The sequence below is a fragment of the Lipotes vexillifer genome, unplaced genomic scaffold (assembly GCF_000442215.2).
Source record: "Lipotes vexillifer unplaced genomic scaffold, Lipotes_vexillifer_v1.1 scaffold241, whole genome shotgun sequence".
NCBI classification, from domain to species: domain Eukaryota; kingdom Metazoa; phylum Chordata; class Mammalia; order Artiodactyla; family Lipotidae; genus Lipotes; species Lipotes vexillifer.
This window is the reverse complement of record NW_006784922.1, coordinates 6,385,912-6,413,055: the sequence shown is the minus strand read 5'-3', so window position 1 is coordinate 6,413,055 and position 27,144 is coordinate 6,385,912. Positions and strand designations below refer to the sequence as shown.

The window sequence follows — 27,144 nt, the reverse complement described above, 5'->3', positions numbered from 1 at the left end:
TTTAGCCATTATCATTCCTAAAATATCATTACTTTATTATTAAGTGATAAACTAAAAAGGAAAGGGAAATTTACTAATGGTTTCAATTAGATTCAAGATTAATCTATTTTCTATTTTACATAGGGAACTGGATATATGAAAAAAATGAAAGTGAATGTAAAATGTTAAAAACAGAAAAATGAAATTAAGTATCTTAAAAGCCAGGAAAAAGAGAAGACAGACTTAAGGAGAAAGAGAACTTCTAAAAAAAAGAAAAAAAAATGTATAATTTTAAACAAAAAATCTGGGACTTCCCTGGGTGTGCAATGGTTAAGATCTGCCTGCCAATGCAGGGGACATGGGTTCGAATCCAGGTCCAGTAAGATCCCACATGCCATGGAGCAATTAAGCCTGTGTACCACAACTACTGAGCCTGAGCTCTAGAGCCCGCTAGCCACAACTACTGAGCCCACATGTCAAAACTACTGAGCCCACATGCCACAACTACTGAAGCCTACACACATAGAGCCCGTGCTCCGCAACAGGAGAAGCCACCACAATGAGAAGCCCATGTACCACAACGAAGAGTAGCCCCCACTCTCTGCAACTACAGAAAGCCCGTGCACAGCAACGAAGACCCAATGCAGCCAAAAATAAATAAATAAGTTTATTTAAAAAAATAAAATAAAAAATCTGTGAACGAGTTAAACAGAATATTAATCACAGTTGAAGTGAGAATTAGGAACTTGTTTTTATGAAAAAATTACCCAGACTGTAGCACAAAGACACAGTAGATAAAATTACAGGGAAAAAAAAAAAGATTAAAAGAACAGAAGGTTAAATGATAAGGTTAAACATACATCTAAAGAGACCCAGGAGGAAATAAGGTTAAAAAAAACCCTAGCGTACCGCAAAAAAGAGAACACCCTATATTTGCAAATCAAATACCTGATAAACTTCCAGCAGTGATGAAATATACAAATCCACAGATACAAAAGGTACATTCTATATTAACCAAGATAAATACCTAGAAATATATTCCTTAAGAGAAATTCAGAAGGGCAAAGATACAGAGAAGAACCTGACAGTTAAAAAGATTGATCACACATGCAATGATAATCACACTAACCTCACACATCTTATCAGCAACAGTAGGAACCAAAAGAGAATAAAATATTATTTTCAAAACGTTGAGAGAAAGTAACTATCAACCTAACTAACTATTGTGAACCCAGCAAAACTATCTTTCAAAGTCTAGGGCAAAATAAAGACATTTCCAGATCAAAGACAGAGAAAGTTTACTACAGACTTTCTCTAAAGAAACTTCTAAAAATGCACTTCAGGAAACAGGAAAATAATCCCTAATATGCAAGGCAGTATAGTGAAGAAAGGAACTGGTACATATGTAAATAAGTAAAAACAACAGTTATCTATATAAAAATTGCAATGATGATGATGGGGAAAGTGGTGATGGTGGCATGGTGGTGGTGGTGTCTAGTTTGTGCAATTAAAAAGAAATTAGAAATAATAATACAGAACAATATCACAGAAGTCAAGAGGAGTGGTCATACCTAGATGTTTTAATGTTTTGATTTGTTCAGCAAAAAATAATACTGATTAGCTTTACCGTGTTAAGTATGCTTGATAAAATTTTAAGAGTAACCATTAAAAGCATAAAAATGAAATATATAACTTTCATACAAATAGAGGAGAGGGGGAAATAAAAAATAAAAAATAAATAAGCAAACAACTCAATCAATACACTGTGGTGATGGTTGCACAACTCTGTGAATATACTAAAAACCATTGAATTGTATACTTTAAAAGGGTGAATCATATGGTCTGTGGATAGTATCTAATAAAATTGTTACCAAAAAAACCCAATCCAGAAGAAGTAAGACAATTATGTTTTGGTTTCTTCTATAAATGCACTGATTTCTGAAACTGTGACTGATTACTGTAAGTGACAAACATAACTGGTTTACAAAAAGCACAAAAACAGCACTGGTAGAAAAGAGAGCTTACTGACAGGAAAATGTATATTTGGTATACAAAAAACCCAAAGTTTAAAGTAAGAGTAGACAGATAACCAAATACACTAAATGCAGGTATAAATCAAAATGCCAGTATGACTCAGAACAGTATTTGAAAAAAAATTTTTTGTCTTTAATTTAAAGCTATATTTCTAGAAAAAAAAAAAGGATACATTTTGAAAACAAGAAAACATAACTAATCAAAATTCTAATCACAATTAATATAAGAATTTTGATTACAAACTTTTCTTGTTTTAAGAAATTATTTATGAAAAAGGAGATGTAATACAACAAGTGTACTTCAGAAGCTCAAAAATCATGACTTGAAAGTCATTTTAATCATTGCCTCTATTCCCACTAGAAAGGTTCACTAAGCACACACTGAGAAAGTGTTATTATTTTTAGTCACCTTTCATTTAATAAATATTCAGACCCATGAATATAATCATTATTCATCTACAAACTCTATGAAAAAGTAAAAGTACTTACATGCCAAAGGAAGAAAGCCAGAGCAGAGATATAGGGCTTCAAGTAGTACTTGCCTGAGAAGCACTGAAATGACTCAGTAGTTTACATGCTGTACCCAAGTTGGGTAGATAATATACTTGCTTTTTTCTGGAAGCTATTAACTTATTTTACATATTTGAATTTTCCTGAGGACCCTGTGACACAGCAAAGTACCTTGCTACCTGGTAATCCTGATGACTTCCTAGAGAGTTTACCTGGCAGAAGTCCAAAGGGATGCTCAGTCTATATTGAATTGACACTTGTACAAAAAGTAGGAAATCAAAGCTTTCTTTCTAACTAGACTAAGGATCACAGCCAAAATAAATAAGAAAAAAATTGAGATAGTGAAGAATTGCCATGGGAAGGAACAGGGTCAATGGGAAATAAAAATAAATTTATTTATTTATACATTATATTTTTACCATTACACTACTGAAGGATTAATCATAACTAACCAACCCTAAGTAACAAGACAAAATTAAAATTAAATCACTAAATTGGGGCTATTTTAAAAGAAAGTCAATAAAATGGAAGGCTAGTAATACATTTGACATAGAAAAAATACACAGTAATTCTATTTGAATAATCAAGATTTTATAAACAAAATTAGAAACTGCTATTACATACTATGTATTCCAATCATGCCTGATTTTATAGGTATTTTAAGAAAGTAGGTATTTTAACAACTGTTTACTCAACAATTAAGGTATTACCATGGTACCTTCCATGAAGTCACAAAACTACACTTAATAATTTATCTTGAATTTTACAAATTTTGTCTATTCCCATACATCATTATCAATATCAGTTGATATATTAACTATCATAATGATAGCTAACTTCAGCTATCATTACCAACATTAGTTCTATATTTCTGAATGATTTAAATAAATTATCTTTGCTAAAAGGAAATGGAAAATTAAAAATTAACCACCTTTGAAAAGACTGAGACGAGAGGCTGAAAACTGGGATTGGTTCGAAAATCTGTATGCAAAAGATTAGGTATTTCTACAAGTCTAGAAAATCGCCCTCCTTCACACTCCTAACCTCCAGTTTTGTTCTCTGAAGAAATGAAACTAGAGAGGCTCAGTTTCAAGGATATCTTACCCAGTGGCAGGCAAAAGTTAAAGCCCAACGCTGAAAAAACTGAGAGTGTGCTTACATCGAACCTTTCCACCCCGACCTCCATCTTGCTTTCAGAACACTTGCAATTAGGCAGGAAACTGTTAGGTTATTTTCTGGAGAAAGGGAATGGTCTCACAAAAAAGACCCATAGACACTGACAGTTTTGCTACCACGAAAAAAGTCACACCACTTGTAATCACCCTAAGGGAAAGCCTCCTCAACAAGCCCTACCCAATGTAAATATGGTTCCCAATTAGCATTTTTTCAATATGAACAGACAGCCAAGGGTGCTCAAAGAAAGAGAAAGCAAAAATCAACAGGGGAAAAAGAGTGACTGTGCTTGCACTTGTAGCAAATATTCCCATACAAACTAAACTCTTTACCACCTATTTTACTTACTAGTGTTTATTATTGGCATGTGCTGTTTCCTTTGCCTAAAACACATGCCCTTGTCATGTCCTCCTCCAGTAGACTAACTCTTCATCCTTTAGAACTTTTTTTTTTTTTTTTTTTTTTTGCGGTACGCGGGCCTCTCACTGTTGTGGCCTCTCCCGTTGAGGAGCACAGGCTCTGGACGCGCAGGCTCAGCGGCCATGGCTCACGGGCCCAGCCGCTCCTCGGCATGTGGGATCTTCCCGGGCCAGGGCACGAACCCGTGTCCCCTGCATCGGCAGGTGGACTCTCAACCACTGCACCACCAGGGAAGCCTCATCCTTCAGAACTTTTAAATCCAGTCACCTTATTAAAAAGACTTTTCTACTACCTTACATAGTTTATCTCTATACATAGCACATACATTTCTTTGTTTGTTTACTTATTCATAATCTATTTCTCTCTGTCCAGTGAAAGCTAAGGGCTCAGACTTTTAGTCATTGTGATCCCAACAATTTACACACAGTAAGCACTCAATAAATGTTGAATATATGTTAATAAGTGTTGTTGAATGTCTCAGTGAATGAATAAATGCAGCTTTATGATATTCTTGGAAGAGATAACAATTTCTTTACATCTCAGGATTATTTTTAAATCGCTTACCTATTTCTTTTTTCCAGTCTTTCCACTGCAGCCCTATAGAGCCCTATAAAAATCTCTTAGTCTTTGCTTTCTCAATTATCCTTTATCAATAGTAAAATGTAGAAACAGTTTATTTTATGAAGGAACTTCTGAAAAGTTACTATATCATTTCAAGTGTATCTCTCAGGCACTTAAACCCATTTGGAAACTTAAACCTAGAACTCCAGAGAAATGGACTGGTTGGCTGGATTCCCTAAATACATCATATACCTTTGCAAGAACTATAATTCATCTTCTTCTCTCTTAATAGTGTTTTTAAGTGTGTAGGTTCTGCTAACATAGCTCACAACATATGTAAACTATTAGGAACCAGGAACAAAGATATGGGAGATTAGCAAACAAAAAATATCAATTCAAAGCAAGGAAACAGAGGAAATGCTTGAAAATTCTGTGAGAGCTGAACTTAATATATATTAATTTCCCAGGGTCAAGTTATTAATTTCTCAATATTAGTTTCCAAATTGGAACCTCTTCTGCTTTTTATGACAGGAAAAAATACTGTTATTGCCATTCAGGGACAACCTGAAATATGAAAAGCTGCAGAAAGAGCAAGTTTAAAGGAAAGATTGGGAATTTGGTTTAGGACATGTGAAGTTTGAGATGCATGGAGATGTAAATTAGGCAACTCGATACACAAATACAGAGTTTAGGGGAGGGGTCTGGGCTGAAGATGTATATTTAAATATAAATGGTGCTTAATGGAATCTAAAAAAAAAAAAAGAAAAAAATGGTTCTGATGAACCTAGGGGCAGGACAGGAATAAAGACGCAGACATAGAGAATGAACTTGAGGACACCGGGAGGGGGAAGGGTAAGCGAAGAGAGAGAGTAGCATTGATATACATACACTACCAAATGTAAAATAGATAGCTAGTGGGAAGCAGCCGCATAGCACAGGGAGATCAGCTCGGTGCTTGGTGACCACCTAGAGGGGTGGGATAGAGAGGGTGGGAGGGAGACGCTAGAGGGAGAAGATATGGGGATATACGTACATGTATAGCGGATTCACTTTGTTATAAAGCAGAAATTAACACACCATTGTAAAGCAATTATACTCCAATAAAGATGTTAAAAAGAAAACCTGTATAGATGTACCTAACCATATAGATGTTACTTAAAATCATGAAAATAAATGAGATCACTAAAAGTAAATGTAAGCTGAGAAGAGATTGTGAGAGAAATTGTAAAAGACACAAACACTACTTTTTTTCTTATTCTAGAAGGATGTTCCAAAATTATTTCTATCAACATTTCTTTAACATTGGCTTATTATTAAGGTGCTGAGAATTTATGAAATGAGAAAGATATCATTTACAGGGATGCTGATTTTTGATAAATTTGGGGGGAGTGGGGTAAGAAAGATAAAGCCAATTTAGTAAATATTGTCCCAAAAGAATCCAGTGTGAAAATTTAACCAAAAGAAGAGGAAGAACTCATCATAAATGTTTCCAAATGGAGTTTTCCCCTCTTCTTTAAGCCCCAAATCTCCTTTTTCTCTTTCTCCTTTACCCTTTTACCTCACTCATCAAGAAGTCCTCATCTTCCAATACAAGAACTCAAAGATTTTTGGCTGGCATTCAATTCTTTGGGATAAGAAAAAAAAGGAAAGTGAAATGCTAATTCAAATGGTTCTAAAAAGCCTTTCTGAATGGAGAGAAAAGAGGCACTGAATTTTTTCTACCCATTGTTCACTGCTTTGCATATATTAGCACTTAATCACACACACACACATACACACACACACACACACACACACACACACAAAAGCATCTATCCTTTACACCCCTTCCAGGGACATTTTTTGAATTTGTTCATGTCACTTTTCTGCTTAAATTTCTCCAGTAACATCCACTATGTAAATAAAATAAAAGCTAAATTTTTTACTAGTTTTGTTGATTCTCTAAAAATAAAAGAAATAATGCTTTATGCATTACTCTGTAACTTTGTGGCCTTGCTTTATTTTATGTCATGAAGAACTTTCCATGTCCATATACTCTGGATTAGCATTGCATAGTATGGACATACTTGTACCTGTGTACAAAGAGAATTCCATTGTTTTTAATAATTAAAAAATAAACAGGACTTTCCTGGTGGCACAGTGATTAAGAATCCGCCTACCAATGCAGGGGACAACGGGTTCGAGCCCTGGTCCGGGAAGATCCCACATGCCGCGGAGCAACTAAGCCCATGTGCCACAACTGCTGAGTCCGTGTGCCACAACTACTGAAGCTCACGTACTTAGAGCCCATGCTCCACAACAAGAGAAGCCACCACAATGAGAAGCCCGTGCACCACAACGAAGAGTAGCCCCTGCTCACTGCAACTAGGGAAAGTCCCTGAGCAGCAACAAAGACCCAACATAGCCAAAAAATTTAAAAATAAAATTAATTAATTAAAAAACAAAATAAATCAATTTAAATACTCATAAATAAGGCAAATATATACACAGCAGCATGAAATATTATCAATTTAATAAATATAGCTTGAATGAATGAATCAGTGAATGAATTTCTACCTTCCCAACCTTACCTACATTTTCTACCATAAAAATACTGCACTTTAGTTACCCAAATGAACTTTTAGTTTCCCCAGTTTTCTCTCTCACATTTTATATCATTGCACATGCAGTGCTTCTTTCTTGAACAAGCACCTATTATTTATCCAAATTCCTATTAAACTTTCAGGTCCCTGAAGAAATATTATACTTTCATGTAAAATTAGGTACTGCTTCTATGATTCCACTATACTTTGTCTTCTCAAAACCTGCTTGTACCTAACATACAGTTAATAATATCTCCAAATTATTACTGTGCCTCCCTACCAGGTACCTATTTAAAAGGATAATAAGAAGCCATCATGAACAACTTTGTCAATACATTCTACAATTTAGATGAAATACATTCTTGAAAGACTCAAACTACCAAAGCACACTGAATAAGATAACCTTAATAGCCCTATATCTCCTAAACACCTTGAATTGGTAGTTAAAAATCACCCCATAAAGAAAATTCCAGGTCCAGATAGTTTCATTTGTGAATTCTATAAAACATTTATAGTGAAGTAATACCAATTCTATGTGAGTTTTTCCAGAAGACTGAAAAGGAGAAAATATTCTCTAACTTCTTCTGTGAGGTTAACATTACCCCCCTAATACCAAAATTGGACAAAGACATTATTTTAAAAAAAACTACTGAACAATAGCCTTCATACATATAGATGCAAAAAACTATAAACAAAATTTTGGCAAATCATATCTAATGATATATTAAAAGAATAATACATCATGACCAAATTGGATTTATCTCAGAAATTCAAAGTTGATGTAACATTCTAAACCAATCAATGCAATTCACTGTATTAAATTAAAAAATGAAAAACCATATATATGATCATCTCAGTAGATGCAGAAAAAGCATTTGACAAAACCCAACATCCATTCTTGATAAAAATTCTCAGCAAACTAGGTATAGAAGGGAACTTTGTCAGCCTGATAAAGGGCATTTACAAAAACCCTAGAGCTAGCATCACATTTAATGATGAAAGATGGAATGCTTTCTCACTAAGATCAGGAACAAGACATTGATGTCTGCTATTGCCACTTATTCCACATTGTACTAGAGGGTCTGGCAGTGAAATAAGTCAAGAAAGAAATGTCTTTTATGATTAAAAGGAAGAAGTAAAACTATCTTTAATCTCAAAGCACATGATCATCTTTGTAGGAAATACCACTGGAATCTTTAAAAAGCTACTTAAAGTAATAAATAAACTTAGCACAGTTATACAAAATCAACTTCATTTTTATATACTCATGACGAACAATTAATAAGTTAATTTTTTAAGTACCATTTACAATAACATCAAAAAAGGACAAGAGGTGTGAAAACACTAAAAACCACAAAAATTGCTGAGAAATTAAAAAAGACCTAAACAAATGGAGAGATATACCTTGGCTGTAGGTAGGAAGAATTCTCATTGTTAAGATGTCAATTCAAGAGGTCCAGCTCAAACCCAAGAGGAGGTGATTACACAAAGTCCTGAACATCAGGAGGCAGAGATCATTGGGGACCATCTTAGAAGACTGCATACCATGGGTGCCAATATTAGTAAAGTATCTCTGCATTAATTTTTGTTGAACACCCTCATAATTTCTCTAAAAGGACTCCAGAGCCAGACTACCTGGTTTAAATTCTGGTCTTCTAATTAATGTGTTACTTGCCAAACATTTAACTTCTTCATGCCTCAGTTTCCTCATCTATAAAATAGAGATAATAATGGAACCTATCTCATGCAGTTATTGTGAGGTTTAAATGATTAAATATAATTCTGAAAAGCACCAAGCATTTGGCACATAATAAACAACTGCACAAATACATCCATAAAAACAACATAAATATTTACTTACTATTCATTAAAGTTGTGTTGATTACAACACATCCTTCTTTGATTTAACTACTTAATGATGCCCAATACAAAAAAAGAACAGTTTTAGCCAAGATGTGTACAAATATAATTTACTAAATTGCATGTTATTTAGTCAACCTTAGGCATTGAAGGAAAAGTTACCTTCTTATTTGCATTTTTAAATCAAAGTTTAACAAGCAAACATATGCAATGCCTGGGATGACCATAATCCTGTTTTACCTGGTCCTCGTTTGTGCCCATTATCTAGGCAAAACTGCCAATGGTACCCTCTTTCACTCTTAAAGTGTCCCAGACTGCACAAAAATTAAGGTCACTGAAGTGTGTCATAATCCTAGATTGGAATGGAAGCTGAATCTAGATAAACACATCTGCGTAAGGAGCAAACAAACCAGGGATGAAGAAAGAAAGAAAGAAAGAAAAACCTGAAAAAGGAGGAAGAAAGGTATAGGCAGTAGGGATAGGTAAGAATGGTAGAGCCAGAGTGGCAAGAGAATAATAAATGCTTATCAAAATGTCCAAATACCAAAACCAATACATCCACAACCCAAACTCAGGATTCCCCTGCTGCCTGTAAACCCAGCATATTCTTAAAAGCTCAGTAATACTTCATAAAAAATTTAACTGGCATTTCCTTAAGGATTAAAAAAAATCCATAAATGAATACCAAAAAAAATTAAGGTACCACATTTAATTTCCTTTTCCTGTTTGTAATATATAATCATAAAGTCAATATACAACTCTGAAATATTCTTTAAATTTTTTTTAAAAACTTGTTTAAATCCACACATTACAGGCCAAGTTTTAGCAAGAAACGATTTTTATAGCTATTTTTAATTTCCTACCTGAAAACATTAGTTGACTTTGGAAATTCTAATCCCTTTAAAATCCAGCAGCATCAAAGCAAATACTCATGATCCCGTAAGAGGATAAATATGTTCATTTTAATTAAAGACTAAATTATGTCTGTCACTTGGTATGCAATTTTTGCATCTGTACTTTGAGTTGCATTTATATGTCCTATGCATTTCATTAATGAAAAATTGAAAATAAAGTACATTTTTTGAAGAATAGCCTATTAACAGAGACACTCTTAAAAGATCTGTATCTTGAATTTTCAAGAATTTAGGCTAATAAGAGGAAAGACGTCCTCGTATGTTCTACAACATGGATGAATCTTGAAAACACTATGCAAAGTAAAAGAAGCCAGTCACAAAAGACTGTATATTGTATGATTCCATTCATACAAAAAGTCTAAAAATAAGCAAAGCTATAGAAACAAAAAGTAGATTACAGAATTTAAGTTCTGTTTTCTCTTCTTAAATTCTGTTTCTAGAGTATCAAGTACAAACTATTAATCATTTCTTGACCTAATTATAGAGTGTCATAGTCCATTATTTTAAAAGAGTTAATAAATGTCAAGTTGATTTAGATGAGCACTAATAATTGTCAGATAATCCTAATAGATCTAGACTATAGAAACGAGCAATGTAAGTTACTACTACTGACATTTTAACTAAAAACAGATCACAAAAATGGAAGATCAGTTTCAATAAAGCACCATTATTCAATAAAGCATCATATGGTCATATTTCGACAAATGTATACATTATAGCACTAACTCTGGTATTCAGAACTAAAATGTCAGGTATAGTTGATACACTATAGAGAAGTAACCATTGTTTCTAAAGTGTATCACTTTAGGGCTTCCCTGGCGGTGGAGTGGTTAAGAATCCGCCTGCAAATGCAGGGGACACGGGTTCAAGCCCTGGGCCAGGAAGATCCCTCATGCCGTGGAGCAACTAAGCCCATGTGCCACAACTACTGAGCCTATGCTCTAGAGCCCGCGAGCCACAACTACTAAAGCCCACGTGCCACAACTACTGAAGCCCGCGCGCCTAGAGCCCATGCTCCACAACGAGGGAAGCTACCGCAGTGAGAAGCCTGTGCACTGCAATGAAGAGTAGCCCCCGCTCAACGCAACTAGAGAAAGCCGGCACGCAGCAACGAAGACCCAAGGCAGCCAAAATAAATAAATAATTTTATTTTTAAAAAAGTATATCACTTTAGAAAGTGACATGAAACTGCTCTATGATGTGGCAAAAATAGTAAGATTTAATAAAGCTAGGAGAGTGATGTCAGCAAGGTGGTGAAGCAGAAGATATCAACCTTCATGACCCAACAGAAAACAAAAATTAGATAGCAATCCACAAATGAAAGTAGCCCTGGGAGGGCTCAACAGTACAATTAAGAACCTACAGTAACATAGTAGGGCAAAAAATGGAGAATAACTGCATAGAAAGGGTCACTAGGGAGATCAGCTTAGTGGAGATGTCTAAAGGCAACTAGGAACAAAGAGGAATGGTGGGAACTATCAGCCACAAGCCTCAAGAGCCTTGACAACAGCTGTGGCCTCGCCAAAGCTTTCACAGTGGAAGACACCGTAATGCTGGTTTTCACAAGCCCCAGCAGCCTGCTCCAGAGGATACTGGCAGTTTTTACCACCAAGGTGGCCAAAAGCTATTGCTGCCACAGATTCTGGGGAAGGACATGTCACTGTGTCCACCCCAAGAAGGAGCTGCTGTTGTGCTGGCCTAGGAAAAGAACTTCCAGCACTCCCCAACTCTGAGCACATCCCAGACTCCAGAGTCATAGCTGCTCCACCTGTTCCCACACTCCAGAGCCCCAATCTAGGGCCACTCTGTGGCATCCATGCTCCAGACTCCACCCCTGTCTCTGCTCCACACACTTCAAGCTAGCCAGTGCCTGGACCCAAGTGCCACTGTTGCTCTCTATGTACTCATGCTTCAGACTCCATCTTCACGGCCACTTATGCCTGCAACTCATAACATCATTGCTGCTGTGGTACAGCCAGCATACCAACCCGAGACCTGTTGTCACTCTGCAAGCACTAGCACTCCAGTCCCCAGCTCCATGACTGCTCCACAGGTGCCCACACATCAGACACCAGCACTGGGTAAGCTCTTCCAAGCTGGACCCAGCACCAAGAGAAATCCCCTGCACCATGACCTATGTGAGAGAAAGAGATCAGATGGTCTCCAGCAGCCTTTGCTGCTGCTGCAGACAAAAGCAGCCTTGGCCGTTGGGGACCCCTGCAATCTTCATCAATGCTAACCTCAGCTGATGAAGCTGCATGAAGACTACAGTGCTGGGTCTTCTCCATAGCTAGAAATGCTTCAGCTTTAAGGATACATATAGACTGAAAGTGAAGGGATGGAAAAACATATAAAAGATATTTCATGCAAATGGAAACCAAAATAGAAAAGGGGTAGCTAAACTCATGTCAGACAAAATAGACTTTAAGTCAAAAACTGAAAAAGAGATGAAGAAGGTCATGATATAATGATAAAGGGATCAATTCATCAAGAGGATATAACAATTATAAATGTATATGTACTCCAAAATTAGAGCACCTTAACATATTAAGCAAATACTGGAAGATCAGAAGGCAGAAATAGGCAGCAATACAATAACAGTAGGGAACTTCAATACCTCACTTTCAACAATGGACATACAGATCACTCAGACAGGAAATCAATAAGAAAATGTGGGATTTGAACTATATTTTAGACCAAACAGACATAACAGACATGTACAGAACACTGCATGCAACAGAAGCAGAATACACATTCTTCTCCAGCACATCAGGAACATTCTCCAGGCTAGATCATATAGTAGGTCACAAAACAAGTGTCAACAAATTTGAGATTAAAATCATGAACACAATGGTATGAAACTAGAAACCAACAACAGGAAAAAAGCAGGAAATACATGGAAATTTAAAAACACACACTGCTGAACAAAGAATGTACAAAGAAGAAATCAAAAGAATAATCAAAAACTATCTTGACACAAACAAAAATGGGAAAACAATGTACCAAAACTTATGGGATACAGCAAAAGCGTATCTATGAGGGAAGTTTACAGCAATAAATGACTACATTAGAAAAAGGAAATATCTCAGACAACCTAACTTTACAACTTACAGAAAATAGGAAAAGAAGAACAAACTAAGCCCAAAGTTAGTAGAAGGAAGGAAATAACAAAGGTCAGAACAGAAATAAATGAAATAGAGATTAGAAAACCAATAGAAAAGATCAAGAAAACTAAGAGCTGGTTTTTCGAAAAAAAAATAAACAAAATTGACAAACCTTTAGCTAAACTAAGAAAAAAAGAGAGAAGACTCAAATAAGTAAAATGAGTAATGAAAGAGGAGACATTAAAACTGATACCACATAAATACAAAGGATCATAAGAGGCTACAGCCAACAATTATATACCAACAAATTGGATAACCTAGAAGAAATGGATAAACTATTAGAAACATACAACCTATCAACTGAATCATGAAGAAATTAAAAAGACACATAGACCTATGATGAGTAAGGAGATTAAATCAGTAATCAAAAATCTCCCAACAAAGAAAGTCCAGTACTAGATGGCTTCACTGGTGATGTCTACAGAACATTTAAAGAGGAATAATACCAATCCTTCTTAAACTCTTTCCAAATATTGAAGAGAAATGAACATTTCCAAAGTCATTATAAGAGGCCAGCATTACTCCGATACCAAAGCCAAATAAGGATACTACAAGAAACAAAATTACAGGCCAATATCCCTGATGAACATAGATGCAAAAGTCCTAAACAAAATACTAGCAAACCAAATGCAGCAGAGTTTTGAAAGGATCATACACAATGAAGTAGGATTCATCCCTAGGATGCAAGGATGGTTCTACATTCACAAATCAAAAAATGTGATACACCACATGAACAGAATAAAGGATGAAAATCATACGATCATCTCAATAACTGTAGAAAAAGTATTTGACAAAACTCAACAGCTGTTCATAATAAAAACTCTCAACAAATTAGGAATAGACGGAATATACCTCAACAAAACAAAACGAGCCCACGGCTAACATTATACTCAATGTTGAAAGTCTAAACTCTTTCCACTTTTATTCAATATAGTACTGGAAGTCCTAGTCAGAGCAATTAGGCAAGAAAAGGAAACAAAATGTATCCAAATTAGAAAGGAAGAAGTAAAATTCTGTTTGCAGATGACATAATCTTATATACAAAAAAACCTAACAACCCTACCAAATAACTGTTAGAACTAATAAATGAATTTACTAAAGTTGTAGCATACAAAATCAACATGCAAAAATCAGCTGCATTTTGATACACTAACAATGAGCTATCTAAAAGCAATCCCATTTACAATAGTATCAAAAACAATTAAATACTTAGGAATAAATTTAACCAAGGAGGTGAAAGATCTATACTGGAAACTATAAGATATTGATGAAAAAAATTGAAGACAAAACACCTAAATGGAAAGGTACTGCTTGTTCTTGGACTAGAAGAATTAATGTTATTAAAATATCCATACTACCCAAAGCAATCTACAGATGCAATGAAATTCCTATCAAAATTCCAATGACATTTTTCACAGAAATAGAAAAAAATCCTAAAATTCATATGGAACCACAAAAGATCTCAAAGAGACAAAGCAATCTTGAGAAAGAAGAACAGAGCTGGTGTCATCACACATCCTGATGTCAAACTATATTATAAAGCTAAAGTAATCAAAATAGTATGGTACTGGCATAAAATCAGATACATAAACCAGTGGAACAGAATCAACAGCCCAAAAATAAACCCATGCATATATGACCAACTAATCTTTGACAAGGGCATCAAGAACATACAATGGGGGGAAAGGATAGTCTCTGAAATAGATGATGTTGGGAAAACTGGATATCCATATGCCAAAAAAAATGAAATCAGACCCCTATCTCACACAACTCACAAAAATAAACTCAAATTGATTAAAAACTTAAATGTAGGACCTGAAACTAAAACTCCTAGAACAAAGCATAGATGAAAACCTCCTTGACATTGGTCTAAGCAATGATTTTTTAAATATGACACCAAAAGCACAGGCAACAAAACAAATATAAACAAGTGGGACTACATCAAACTGAAAAGCTCCTGCATGGTATAGGAAACAATCAGCAAAATGAAAAGGCAGTGTAAGGAATGGGAGAAAATATGTGCAAACCATATATTTGATAAGGGATTAATACCTAAAATATATAAATATTATACAACCCAAGAACAAAAAAAAAATTCCAATTTAAAAATGGGCAAAGGATTTAAACAGACATTTTTCCAGAGGTAACAAAAATGGCCAACAGGCACACGAAAAGGTGCTCAACATCACCAATCATCAGGGAAATGCAAATCAAAACCACAATGAGATATCACCTCAAACCTATTAGGATGTCCATTATCGAAAAGATAAGAGATGACAAATGTATTGAGGATATGAAGAAAAGGGAACGCTTGTACACTGTTGGTGGGAATGTCAATTGGTACAGCCATTATGGAAGACAGTATAGAGGTTCCCTAAAAATTTTAAATAGAACTACTATATGACTTCTGGGAATATACCCAAAGGAAGTGAAATTAGTAAATTAGTATCTTGAAGAGGTATCTGTACTCCACATTCACTGGGGCATTATTCACAATAGTCAAGATATGGAGACAACCTAAGTGACCATTAACAGATGAACAGATAAAGAAAAGGTGAAATGCATACACACACACACACACACACACACACACACACACACACACACACACTGGAATATTAGTCAGTCATAAAAAAGAAAGAAATCTTGTCATCTGTGACAATGTGGATGAACCTGGAGGGCATTTTGCTATGTGAAACAAGCCAGATAGAGAAAGACAAATACTGTTTGATCTCAGTTACGTGTGGACTCTTTAAAAAAAAAAAATGTTGAACTCATAGAAACCAAGGATAGAATGGGAGTTGCCCAGAGTTGAGGGTGGCGGGGGTAGAGTAAATGGGGAGATATTAGTCAAAGGGCACAAACTTTTAGCTATAAAATGAATAAATTCTGAGGATCTAAGGTACAGCATGGTGACTACACATAATGCTATATGTATACTTGAAATTTGTTAAGAGAGTATAAGCATTCTCATCCAAAAAAAGAAAAAAAAAAAAGATAACTATGAGATGGATATGTTAATTAACTTGATTACAGCAATCAGCTCACAATGTATATGTACATCAAATCATCACACTGTACACTTTAAATATACACAGTTTTGTTTGTCAATTACACCTCAGGGGTTTTTTTGGTTTTAATTTTAAGTTTGTTGTCTGCGCCTCACGGCTTGTGGGATCTTAGTTCCCTGACCAGGGACTGAACCCAGGCCCTCACAGTGAAAGCACAGAGTCCTAACCATGGACCCACCAGGGAATTCCCAGCCTCAGTTTTTTAAAAAAAGGTTAGATAAAGCTAGCTGATATATAACAGATTTCACTATATATTATACATATATATATACTTACACATAAAAATAAACATAAATATATATAAAAATTTTAAAATATATGTATATATTAATCATTTTTAATATGCTCTTTGGTGTTAATTCAATACTTTTGATACCAAATAAAACAACAAAATTTTATTTTTAAATTTTCTTTCTGTCTAGTTATGGTGATCTAATACCTTTGTACAGCAGTTTGTTTTAAAATTATATCAATATAATAAAACAATAAAATATCATTTGCTAAGAGGAGATAACATTTTGAGTTTTTATACTTTTTTCCAAAAGTAACTATGATTACCTAAGTAACTAGGTTCCAAACGGTTTTCTGCTTAAAACATTTAAATCCCTAGGACAAAATTTGGCCTAGTAGAGATAAACATATCCATTAATTTTTCTCTGGAATTCTTGATAAACACATTATATATTCTCCCTAGTGAGCTGACATTTCGAGCAAACATAAATCATGATCTTACCTCTAAATGGTGGAGTCACACCCCTGAACATGTTAATAAGTGAGTTACATGAAGCAATTTTCAAAGTTAATATAGAATTATCTATGGAATGCTCATAATTATTTTTACTAAAAGTAGAACTGTGATTTAAACATATGTTCAATTTCACAAATCCAAAATATATAAGGGAGAGTCAAGAACTGGTAAAAACCCCAACCAATAAAAACTTAAATATTAGAGATAACACTCAGATAGTCATCTCATTTAGGTAAGTCACTCTGTGGCCCTAATAATTCAAAGATAATTGTAGACTTTTAAGTAAGCTAAAAGTTAATTTGAGACTTCAATAACAATTCAAAAAGGCATTCTATACTATCCCAAAGGGCATTTTTCTAACCTCCATTACATAACTAATCTAAAATGATATGAGGTATGAATTTTTTGTAGTACTGTTCTTTAAATCCTGAGATAATTTCTAGTGCTATCTGAACATCAGGAGAAAAGTTTCAAAAGAAAATTTTGTGTTCGAATCTCAGACATCAAACAGGCACTCAAAGTAGCTTACAGAAGCAAAGAAGAGCTCTGCAGAGGATCAGAAAAATATCTGGGACAATTCAGAGTAACAAGTCAGACAGTTGAATGCTGTAGCCAGTACAAAGAAAGGGTGGCTAAGTGCCCAGATGTATTTCCCTACTCAAATACTTATAAATGTGCACTCCTAGTATAACTCCTGTCATTTGATGCAAAAGTTAAAAATCTGGGAATTCCCTGGTAGTCCAGGGGTTAGGACTTGGCACTTTCACTGCAGGGGGGGCTGGGTTCAACCCCTGGTCAGGGAACTAAGATCCCGCAAACTGCGCAGCACGGTAGAGGGCAGCCAGATAAATAAATAAATAGGTTGAAAAAAAAAATGTTAAAAATCCAATGCAGATACAATAATAAAAATGTGAAGCATCAAGAGTCCACTGGGCATTGCCTTTTTTGCGGAGAGGTAGGGTTTTATAAATATAAGTACAGATGCCAATGCAAATATCTGTGATCATTCTGTTAAACATATATAACAGATATTTTCCTCTAGTAATTTCATTGAAACTAATCATATCATATATATTTTTACACAAAAGTTTCTATATTTGCACAATTCCTAGTATATTTTTAACTCCTCAAGTATATTTGGAAACCATTCCAGACCACAAGACCTGAGGAATTGCAGAATTTATCAGACTGACAGGTCAACATATGAATATAGAACCTTAAAATGTTGGTTTTATTCAGCAAGCATATCATAATCAAAGTTTTTTGGTTTACAATGTGAGGTAGATGAAGTCAATTAAAATAAGTGTAACTGTAAAAAAATAAACGAACTCAGAAACTTTAACTCTACAACTCAGTTAACAGGAACATTTTTCAAAAAGCTAAATTCACATTATCTTACTGGGTCTCAAGATTCTGATCCTGTATACTTCATACTCCCCCTCCACAGAGTCTAATGTGGAGTCAATGGACACACCACAGATGATGCATATGTTAAATACTGCCTTGCAAATTAAAAGAAATAATCCACTTAGCCAAGATAGAATAACGCTTCCATTTTGCTTATTTGTTTATTTGTTATTACTTGTTTTCATTTTTAAATACTAATAAGAGATCAAAAGAGAAGCATCTTTAAATGATTTAAGCATGGTTCTAACCAACCATGATTAGAGTATTAAAAAATTAAGACAGACAGCAAAGTATAATCAAAGAAGACAGAATCACCAGGGCTTGAGCCCTGCTCTTTCACTTAAATATTTTGAACTGGTCTCATTTCTTACACGGGAAAAATGATAAGAATATCTACTTCAAAGAATTTTTGTTGGAGAGTAAGGAGAAAATGGATCTGAATACAGTTTTATAAAACAGGAAAGAAATATATGAATTCACTGGGTTATCATCAAGTAATAATTTTGCCTGACAGAAAAGCTATTCAACATATAGTATAGTAAATATGCTTCTTTATATCTCTTAATTAAAATATTTTAAATTAAATAAACATTCAACTAAGCAAACTGAGTAACCACCGATGCCCTCCTCCCTTTTAACAATTTGGAGGTAAGACTAATTAATATATTTTATAACCAAGAGTCATGACCCATTTTTATGTTTAAAACAGATTTTTCTCATACTTTTCAATCTTGCTTTTAGCATGTATTTTGTTCAATTAACAAAACATATATGTGCTTCCAGTTAAAATTTATGAATAGACCTTAGGAGAAGAAAAGATATATATTAAATTTCTAAGTCAACTCTTAATTTTTTCCTTATTTGGTTCATTTAATGCAAACACAACAATACTGCAGTATATTCTTTCTCAGTGGTGAATAATAAATTACCATTTTGCTTTCTCTATACTCATTACCTGAATGAGGCTTTAGATAGAACCAAATATAGTTACAATATCAAACACAATAATCAAAGGTAAAATACTTGCAACAAACCATACCTAGTAATAAGAACTGCATTATCGTGGTGGGCAATCCCATTTTCTGGAATGGTGTTTCCATCACTTTGGTGGGAGAGAATGGATTTCTGCCATTTACAGAAGCTATCGAGGGACTTGTCTGCATGGTGGTTTATCTCCAAGTTTGGCTGCAATACAACATGCATACCAGAAATGTTCCAAACAAATTACTAAGGTCAGTTGTTAAAACTTCTGAAGGCTAAAGTGGGACTATAATTAGAAGTAGTGGTTTCTAGGAATAACCTCTTGCCAATTTTTATCTCTGTAATATTTGACCTAGAATTAATTTAGTGTATTATTGAACAGACATTCTTTCCAGTTCCAGCTTTAATGATAATGTGAATATATGTGATTATCAGCCTACAAAACCAACCAAAACCACTTTATAAGGTCTGCCATGCAAATGCTCATCTTTATACTGAAACATATAGCTAACACACATACATATAGCTTTAACATGACATAAGAGGTATATTCTTGTAAACTCTTTCAAATTTGCTTAAAATATTAAATGCTTAGAGCTGAAAGTCATAGTCAACTAGAACTTTCTAAGAGGAACAATAATAAAATATATTATTCTTTAATACATAATTCCACAGTCTGTCTGTTAAGAGCTTTAGATTTATAAACTAACTCATTCTTACCTGATCTTCTGTGAGAACAATTAAACGGGCCACTATAATATTCACAACGTTTCCTAGGCTGGAATCACGGTAAAGTTTGGCAACCTGACCTCCAGAAAATAAGAAAAGACACAAAGTCAGACAAAAATCATAAGATGATTGTTTGATTTTATTTTTAAAGTGGTAAAACAATTTTTCACCCATTTAACCACTGCTTATATAAAAAGATTCTTTTATCCCATATCACTTAGAACTCTACCCTCAAGATGCCTTGGTAAAAGATTTGTTATACAAGTCTACTTCAAGAAAAATTGTCTCCTAAAGGTGAATTACAACATAGTAATTAATTAAGAGGGTGAGCAGTTCTAAATGAACAATAAGGTCACCTTTAAATTTATTTTCTATGGAACTGAAAAAGTAATAGATCGATTCTTTCTAACTTTCGATGAGTTAATTCTCAAAATCATTATTTCACAATAAAAATCCATGACCCTAGTCAAAAACCATAACAAACTATTAAGTTAAAAATTATATAGAGGGATCAAACTTACAATATTCATCACACTCAAAATGTAATGTTCAATGTCTTTGCGGCCATGGTAGCCCACCATCATTTTGTCTGCCACTACTAATGTCTCCACAAACCGCTCAATGCTTACTGATCTCTTCTGTCTCTGGTGGATATGTATGCCATTAATTGGTAGTGAAGAAGGAAAAGCAGATGTGTCATTCAGCCACCAAGGTTTGCCACTTCTTAGGAGGTCTACAATAAAAACAATTATCTAGTTCACATAGGTTCACTAATTAAACGTATTTATTCATGGAGTTTTCATGTAGACATACTTCTCATAAATTCTCTAACACTAAGATTTTTCAAAGTGAGGGAAGGGGATGAGGAAATGCAGTAGTGAAAAAATTAAACTTCAAATTTTTCAAAATAATCATATTACCTGAAAAAATTAATAACATTCAACTGCTCATGAAAACAAAACAAAATAAATCTAATTGTTTACTTTAAAAAAGGAATCTTCAAATAATCATTTCGTATTTTTCCAGTGAGTGATTATGTCATAATACTTTTAAATTTAGAATACGTACTTTAAAAAAATCATTTAAAGTTGTTTAAAAAGCAACTAAAGCATTGACTTTCTAAACAGCCTAAGACAGTTCTGATGAAGAATATTAATGTTGCAAAAATCTATTCCTAAAATGCTTTTTGAGCATTTATTTTAAAGTAAGATGCTTTTATTAAACTATCTTAATAGAGCAATTCTATACTGCTCTAGAAATCTCAAATCTAAAAGGCTGTGAATTATCTTTTTCATTTAATTTTGTATTCTACAACTATTTATCCTGACAAAGTACCCAAAGTATTCCTTTTCCATAACCTAGAGGTCAATGGCATAAGACAGAGTTGAAAGACAATGATTCCGACATGACTCACTTTAAACCACATTTAGTGTGGATTGCAGCTTTATCCTTTGATTTCTAGATATTTGGTCCTTCAGTACAGAACAGACCTTTTAGTACTATGGCATTTGTAAACACTTGTCTCATTTATATTCATCTTCATTTAATAAAATTGAGCAAGTACAGGTCCGCTGTATACCTCACTTTCATATCCTTATATTGAACAGGAAATCTTTCTAACCGCCACTTAATGAAAAATTTAGTTACGAAAAGTTAGAGTAATCTATATAATCTACTTGACAGAAAGTGGCACTATACTATTTTTCTTCAGCCTTTCCCTTTTAAAAATTACTTTGAGAGAAGTTATAAATTTTAAGAAATAAGAGATGGAAATGACCATGAGAAGCATCAGTCAAATACTTTTGAAACTCATATAAATTAAATGAGTGTCTTTATTCCTAAAGGTGAAGAGAGGCAGAAATATACTACTTCTTAATTCAATAGCATATCCCCAAGACAGCCAGTGAGTATTCCCCTATGGCCACCGTGGCAGACAGACTCTTAAAGTGGCTCCCATAACCTCCTGTGTCCTCATCTCCTCCCTTGAGTATGAGCCGGACCTGTGACTTGCTTCCAACCAACAGAAGACAGGAAAGATGATGGGATGTACATGATTACATGTATATGACTACATACCTATGTTACATAATATTGTAGCATCTTACTAAAGTCATTCCCTTGCTGATTTAGAGGAAGGAAACAACAAAGTTGGTGAACTGTACATTGTACATTCCAGAGGTGGCCTCTGGCAAACAACCAGTCAGAAACTAAAGTTTTCAGTCCTATGACAGCAAGGAACTGAATGCTGCCAACAACCATGGGTGTGAGGAAGTGAATTCTTCCCCAGTAAAGACTCTGGATAAGAACCCAGCCCTGGCTGAGGTTAAATAAATAACCTATACATACACAGATTCCTAGTCCACAGAAAATGTGAGATAATAAAAGTGTACTGCTTAAGCCATTGGGTTTGTGGTAATATCGTATGAGACAGCCAAATCTTTTCTGCATTAACATTACTCCAATTTCTCTTGCTCAGTTTTCTGTGATCATGAAACCACTCATGCATTCAAATCATGCCTAGTCTTCTCCTTCCTCTGGCTAAACAGCTTAAATGTCTAAATACAGGATAGAATTTCCATTATTTTGATAATTTTCACTCTCATTCAATTTCTCCTTATTTTTATTTAAAGTATTGTATAAAGAATTAGACCATTATTGGGAAACATAAACACTTAGCAATAGTGTTTCTCATTTTATAGGATTTAGTATAAGGTAGCTGCTCTTATCATCATATTCACAATTTTCAACTTTTAAGCTTTTTAATTGTTAGTTTGCTTGGCTATTGCTCCATCAGAAATATATATATACAGTGTCTTCGATGGACATTCATAAATGAAAAGATATAATCCTTATACTCAAAAGATTTGTAGTCTGATAAATATATGTAATATACACACATGCATACTGAATGAATAAAATCTAAAAAGATAACATCTTTAGTTTCATTCTAAAGATTAAAATCTTTCCCGCATGATTAGATCATTACAAAACAATATCTACATTTTATAATTGTCAACTGACTGCTTAACGTTAAGTTCAATGATCTGTAATGAATACCTCTTTTAGTCTAAAATAAAATACACAACTGACTTGTTTTATTTTGTTTCAAAATAGAGATTAGTAGTTCAAATGATACTCATTACATGTGCTTTGCTCAGTTTAATTTTGGATTGAGTATTGAATGTTAAAGAAAACATTCCTCCACAAACATATACAATAAAGAACTTTTCCCCCAAAGCCAAGTACATAGATCTCTGTCATCTGAAATATAATTTTGAATTTTTGATCAATCTCAAAATATCTTTAATATATACAGCCATGTAAAATTATCTCATTGATCTGGTTTATTTTTATTTCTTTTTTTAATATTTATGTATTTATTTGGCTGCATCGGGTCTTAGTTGCAGCATGAGGGATCTTTCACTGCGGCATGCAGGCTCTAGAGCGCACAGGCTCAGTAGCTGCAGCCCGAGGTCCTAGCGCCCCATGGCATGTGGGACCTTAGTTCCCTGACCACGGATCGAACCTGCGTCCCCTGCATTGGAAGGCAGATTCTTAACCAGGGAAGTCCCTGATCTGGTTTATTTTTCATTACTCACTTACTACTTCTTTTTTTTTTTTTTTTTTTCCTTGCGTTATGCGGGCCTCTCACTGTTGTGGCCTCTCCCATTTGCGGAACACAGGCTCCGGACGCGCAGGCTCAGTGGCCATGGCTCACGGGCCCAGCCGCTCCGCGGCATGTGGGATCTTCCCGAAACGGGGCACGAACCCGCGTCTCCTGCATCGGCAGGCGGACTCTCAAGCACTGCGCCACCAGGGAAGCCCACTTACTACTTCTTGACGTTTGGCCATGTATTTATGTTTTGTTTAAATGCTTATTTAGTTAACTGTCTCTCCTCACTAGAATATAAGATCCCTTGGAGTAAGGACTTTTTCTGCTTTATTTGTTGCTGCATCTCAGCACTGAGAATAGTCTTGCATATGCATGCTAAATTAATATCTATCTAATAAATACATAAGTAGATAATGCAGGTATAAAGACAAAATAATATCTATATGAATAGACTATAAGAACATTCAGTTATCTCTGGGTGGTAAAAGAGCAACTTTCATTTTCTTTTTTATTTTTCTTTTTATCCTGTATTTTCTAAAATTTCTACAAGAACAGATATTACTCTCATAAAAAAATTTTAATCAATAGCTTAAATCTAATCAGAATGGGAAAATTCATATTTGAATATGAGATAAAAATACCCACTGCCAAGAGGGTTTTCATATCTTATATTCTGATATAAACTTGAGTTCCTGATTAACAGATTAACTGGCAATGTGTATGCCTATAAATGCATATCTCACTTGAACGATGCTGTTGAGCTAGTATCACAATTAAGGTAGTTCTTAACCAGACATTTCTCAAACTTATTAAACATAAAGTGATTTTTTCCCCAATAACATCTAGTGACATTCCCACGGAATTTAGGGAGCTACTACTAAAATCCCACTATTGGGAAGCCAGTGAAGGTGTGTAAGCCAGAATTAGGAGATAGACTTGACTAAAGACAGAAAAGGACAAACCTGGAGATAGGAAGACTAGATAGAAAGTCATGACAGTGGTCTATGATGGCAATAAAAGTAGATTTGGAGAACTGCCTGATTCATGCCTAAACCATTGAAAAATAAGGCTCTGCCTGGTAAATACCAGTTAGTAAAGAAATAGGCACTTCAAAAGAGGATAACCTGAATCTCAAATAGTTAAGAGATACCTTTCAGAACATGATGAAATCTTTAAATATTTTTGCAAAAGGTGATCTTTAAACATCATGTTATGGAAAAAAATGGTGGGAAAATTATATAACAATAAACAGCTAAATATTTGAATCTTAGTTTTTAAAAAATTTATATAAAGTTGTACTTATAGCCTAAATTTTGTTAAATATAAGATAAACTATTTCCATAATGTCTAGCTTCTTTATTCATTTCAAAGACAAATCAAACCTTTTTTCATCATTTACCATGACACTGTATTTCATGCCTCAACTAGATTCACTTTAAGTGACCTTTTTCTAGTTCCAATTATTCTTGACCAAGAAGAACCTCCCATAATTAAAAGCCTCAGAGATGACTCAAGAAGAGAGTATGGAGAATGAGAACAGTCAGCTGAGGAGAGAACTCCAAAGAACACTTGTACTTGAAGCAGAAGTAAAAGAGCCTATAAGGATACAGAGAAGAAACAAGAGCGTGATGCATTCACTAATTCACAAGGCAACCCATTCCATTTTTACAAATCTACCTGTTGAACCCATTCTATTTTTTATTAAATTTACTTGTTGGTGAACTCTTCTCTGTATTGAGCTGAAATCTCCTTCTGGAATATTCTGCTCCTAGTTCCAGCTACTAGAACTACATGGAATAAATCTACTCCTTTTTTTGTTTGTTTTTTAATACAGTGGCTCTTTAAATGCTAGAAAAAGTCATCCCAATAATAATGATAGCTACCATTGTACTGAGTAACTAATGTGTGCTGAAAGGAGTACTCGGAGAGGTTGGATAATTTGTCCACAAGTATGCCAAAGCCCATGTTCTTTCTACTATGCTATGCTATATCCTGTATTTCTCTAAGCATTCTAATCTTTAGACTAAACAGCCTCCTAACTCCCTACCCTAGTCTTTCTCTTCTCTAAATCAGTCTCCATATGGTTGCCAGAGTAATCTTTTTAAAACCTAAATCTCATCATGTGATTTCTACTGCATAAAACCTTTCAGTGGGATTCCAGTATACTGAAGGTAAACTCCTCGAAGTGGTTTACAAGCACTTTGTGATTTGGCCACTTCTTATCTCTCCAGTTTCACCTCTCATGACTACTCCCCCCCAACCACTATGAATCTCACCCCTTCTCTAATATCCAGTTATATGAACTGTCAGTTCCTGGAATGTGACATTCTCTCTTTTGTTTCAGAATCTTTGTAAATGCTATTCCCTTTATATGGAACACTCTACCCATTATTCCCTCAGCTTAAAAGTCACTTCCTCCCTGAAGTCTTCTTTGACCACTAAAGGCTAGGTTTGTTGTCCCTATTATGTATTTGTATAGTACTCTAACTAACACTATCTTTGAATACTACCTTTAAGACTCTTCAAGTCTTATTCAAATGTTTAGATTCCTACCACTAGCATAAAAATATCAGGCAAACCAAACAGCACAGAGTACTATGGAATACCTGTGCATGAAAGCTGTAACTATTACCTGGATAAAATAAGGTTTCCCCTTCAAAGAAAAAAATATCAAATTTTACACAGATTTGTATTTTATGGACTTCTTAAGAGCTTCCAAAATTGACTTAAAACTATCAAAAGGTGACATCTTTTAAGAGGACTCTGGACATTATCATTCTAATTACTCAAATTCCTATTTACTTTTATTATTAATCTTACCTTACGTGCCAGAAGAAAGTGGCAATACAAGACTATACTTTCTAAAAGCCCCACACTCACCCGAAACCCCACAATGAGAGTGATCATATAGATGCCGTTGTTGAAGGGTAGACTTTTTGTAAATAACATGAGGATGGCCATTTTCATAACCAAAGTGTTTGGAGTCCTCTGTGGTATTCTTTAATGGTTCAATAAAATATTCTTCATCTTCTGTAGCAATAACACCATGCTAAAAGAAAAAGAAACAAAGAATTTACCAAGAAGAATCATTTAAAATATTAATTAGTATTATTACCAGGAGTCAAAAATAAACTGATACCTCTCCAAAAAGGAGGTTAAAACACATGTTAATAGAAATTTAGTGAATTATCTATACTCAGCAAAACAGTATATAAATTTTCCTATTCTTTAAAAAGGATGTTTAAATACCTTTACATGCTATGCCTTGTACTAAGCATAACACATACATTATTTCCTCTAATCTTCCCAATAACGATGTGAGGTAGCAGAGACCTCTTGTATGTTCACTAAGACTTATTTCCTTTCCAAATTGTGCACACAACTTCACTGACTCCTATG

At 34.4% G+C, this 27,144-nt stretch overlaps 1 protein-coding gene across 1 annotated transcript in view; it reads right to left on the bottom strand.

Moving 5' to 3' along the window:
- Positions 1-27,144, bottom strand: part of ADAMTS6 (ADAM metallopeptidase with thrombospondin type 1 motif 6) — a 281,449-nt gene that overhangs the window by 234,207 nt on the left and 20,098 nt on the right. The window contains exons 4-7 of the mRNA XM_007457112.1: positions 26,626-26,794; positions 20,654-20,865; positions 20,124-20,207; positions 19,462-19,607 (exon numbers count right to left, since the gene is read on the bottom strand). Of these exons, the coding sequence (XP_007457174.1) occupies positions 19,462-19,607; positions 20,124-20,207; positions 20,654-20,865; positions 26,626-26,794 (611 nt within the window). The remainder of the gene's footprint in view (positions 1-19,461; positions 19,608-20,123; positions 20,208-20,653; positions 20,866-26,625; positions 26,795-27,144) is intronic.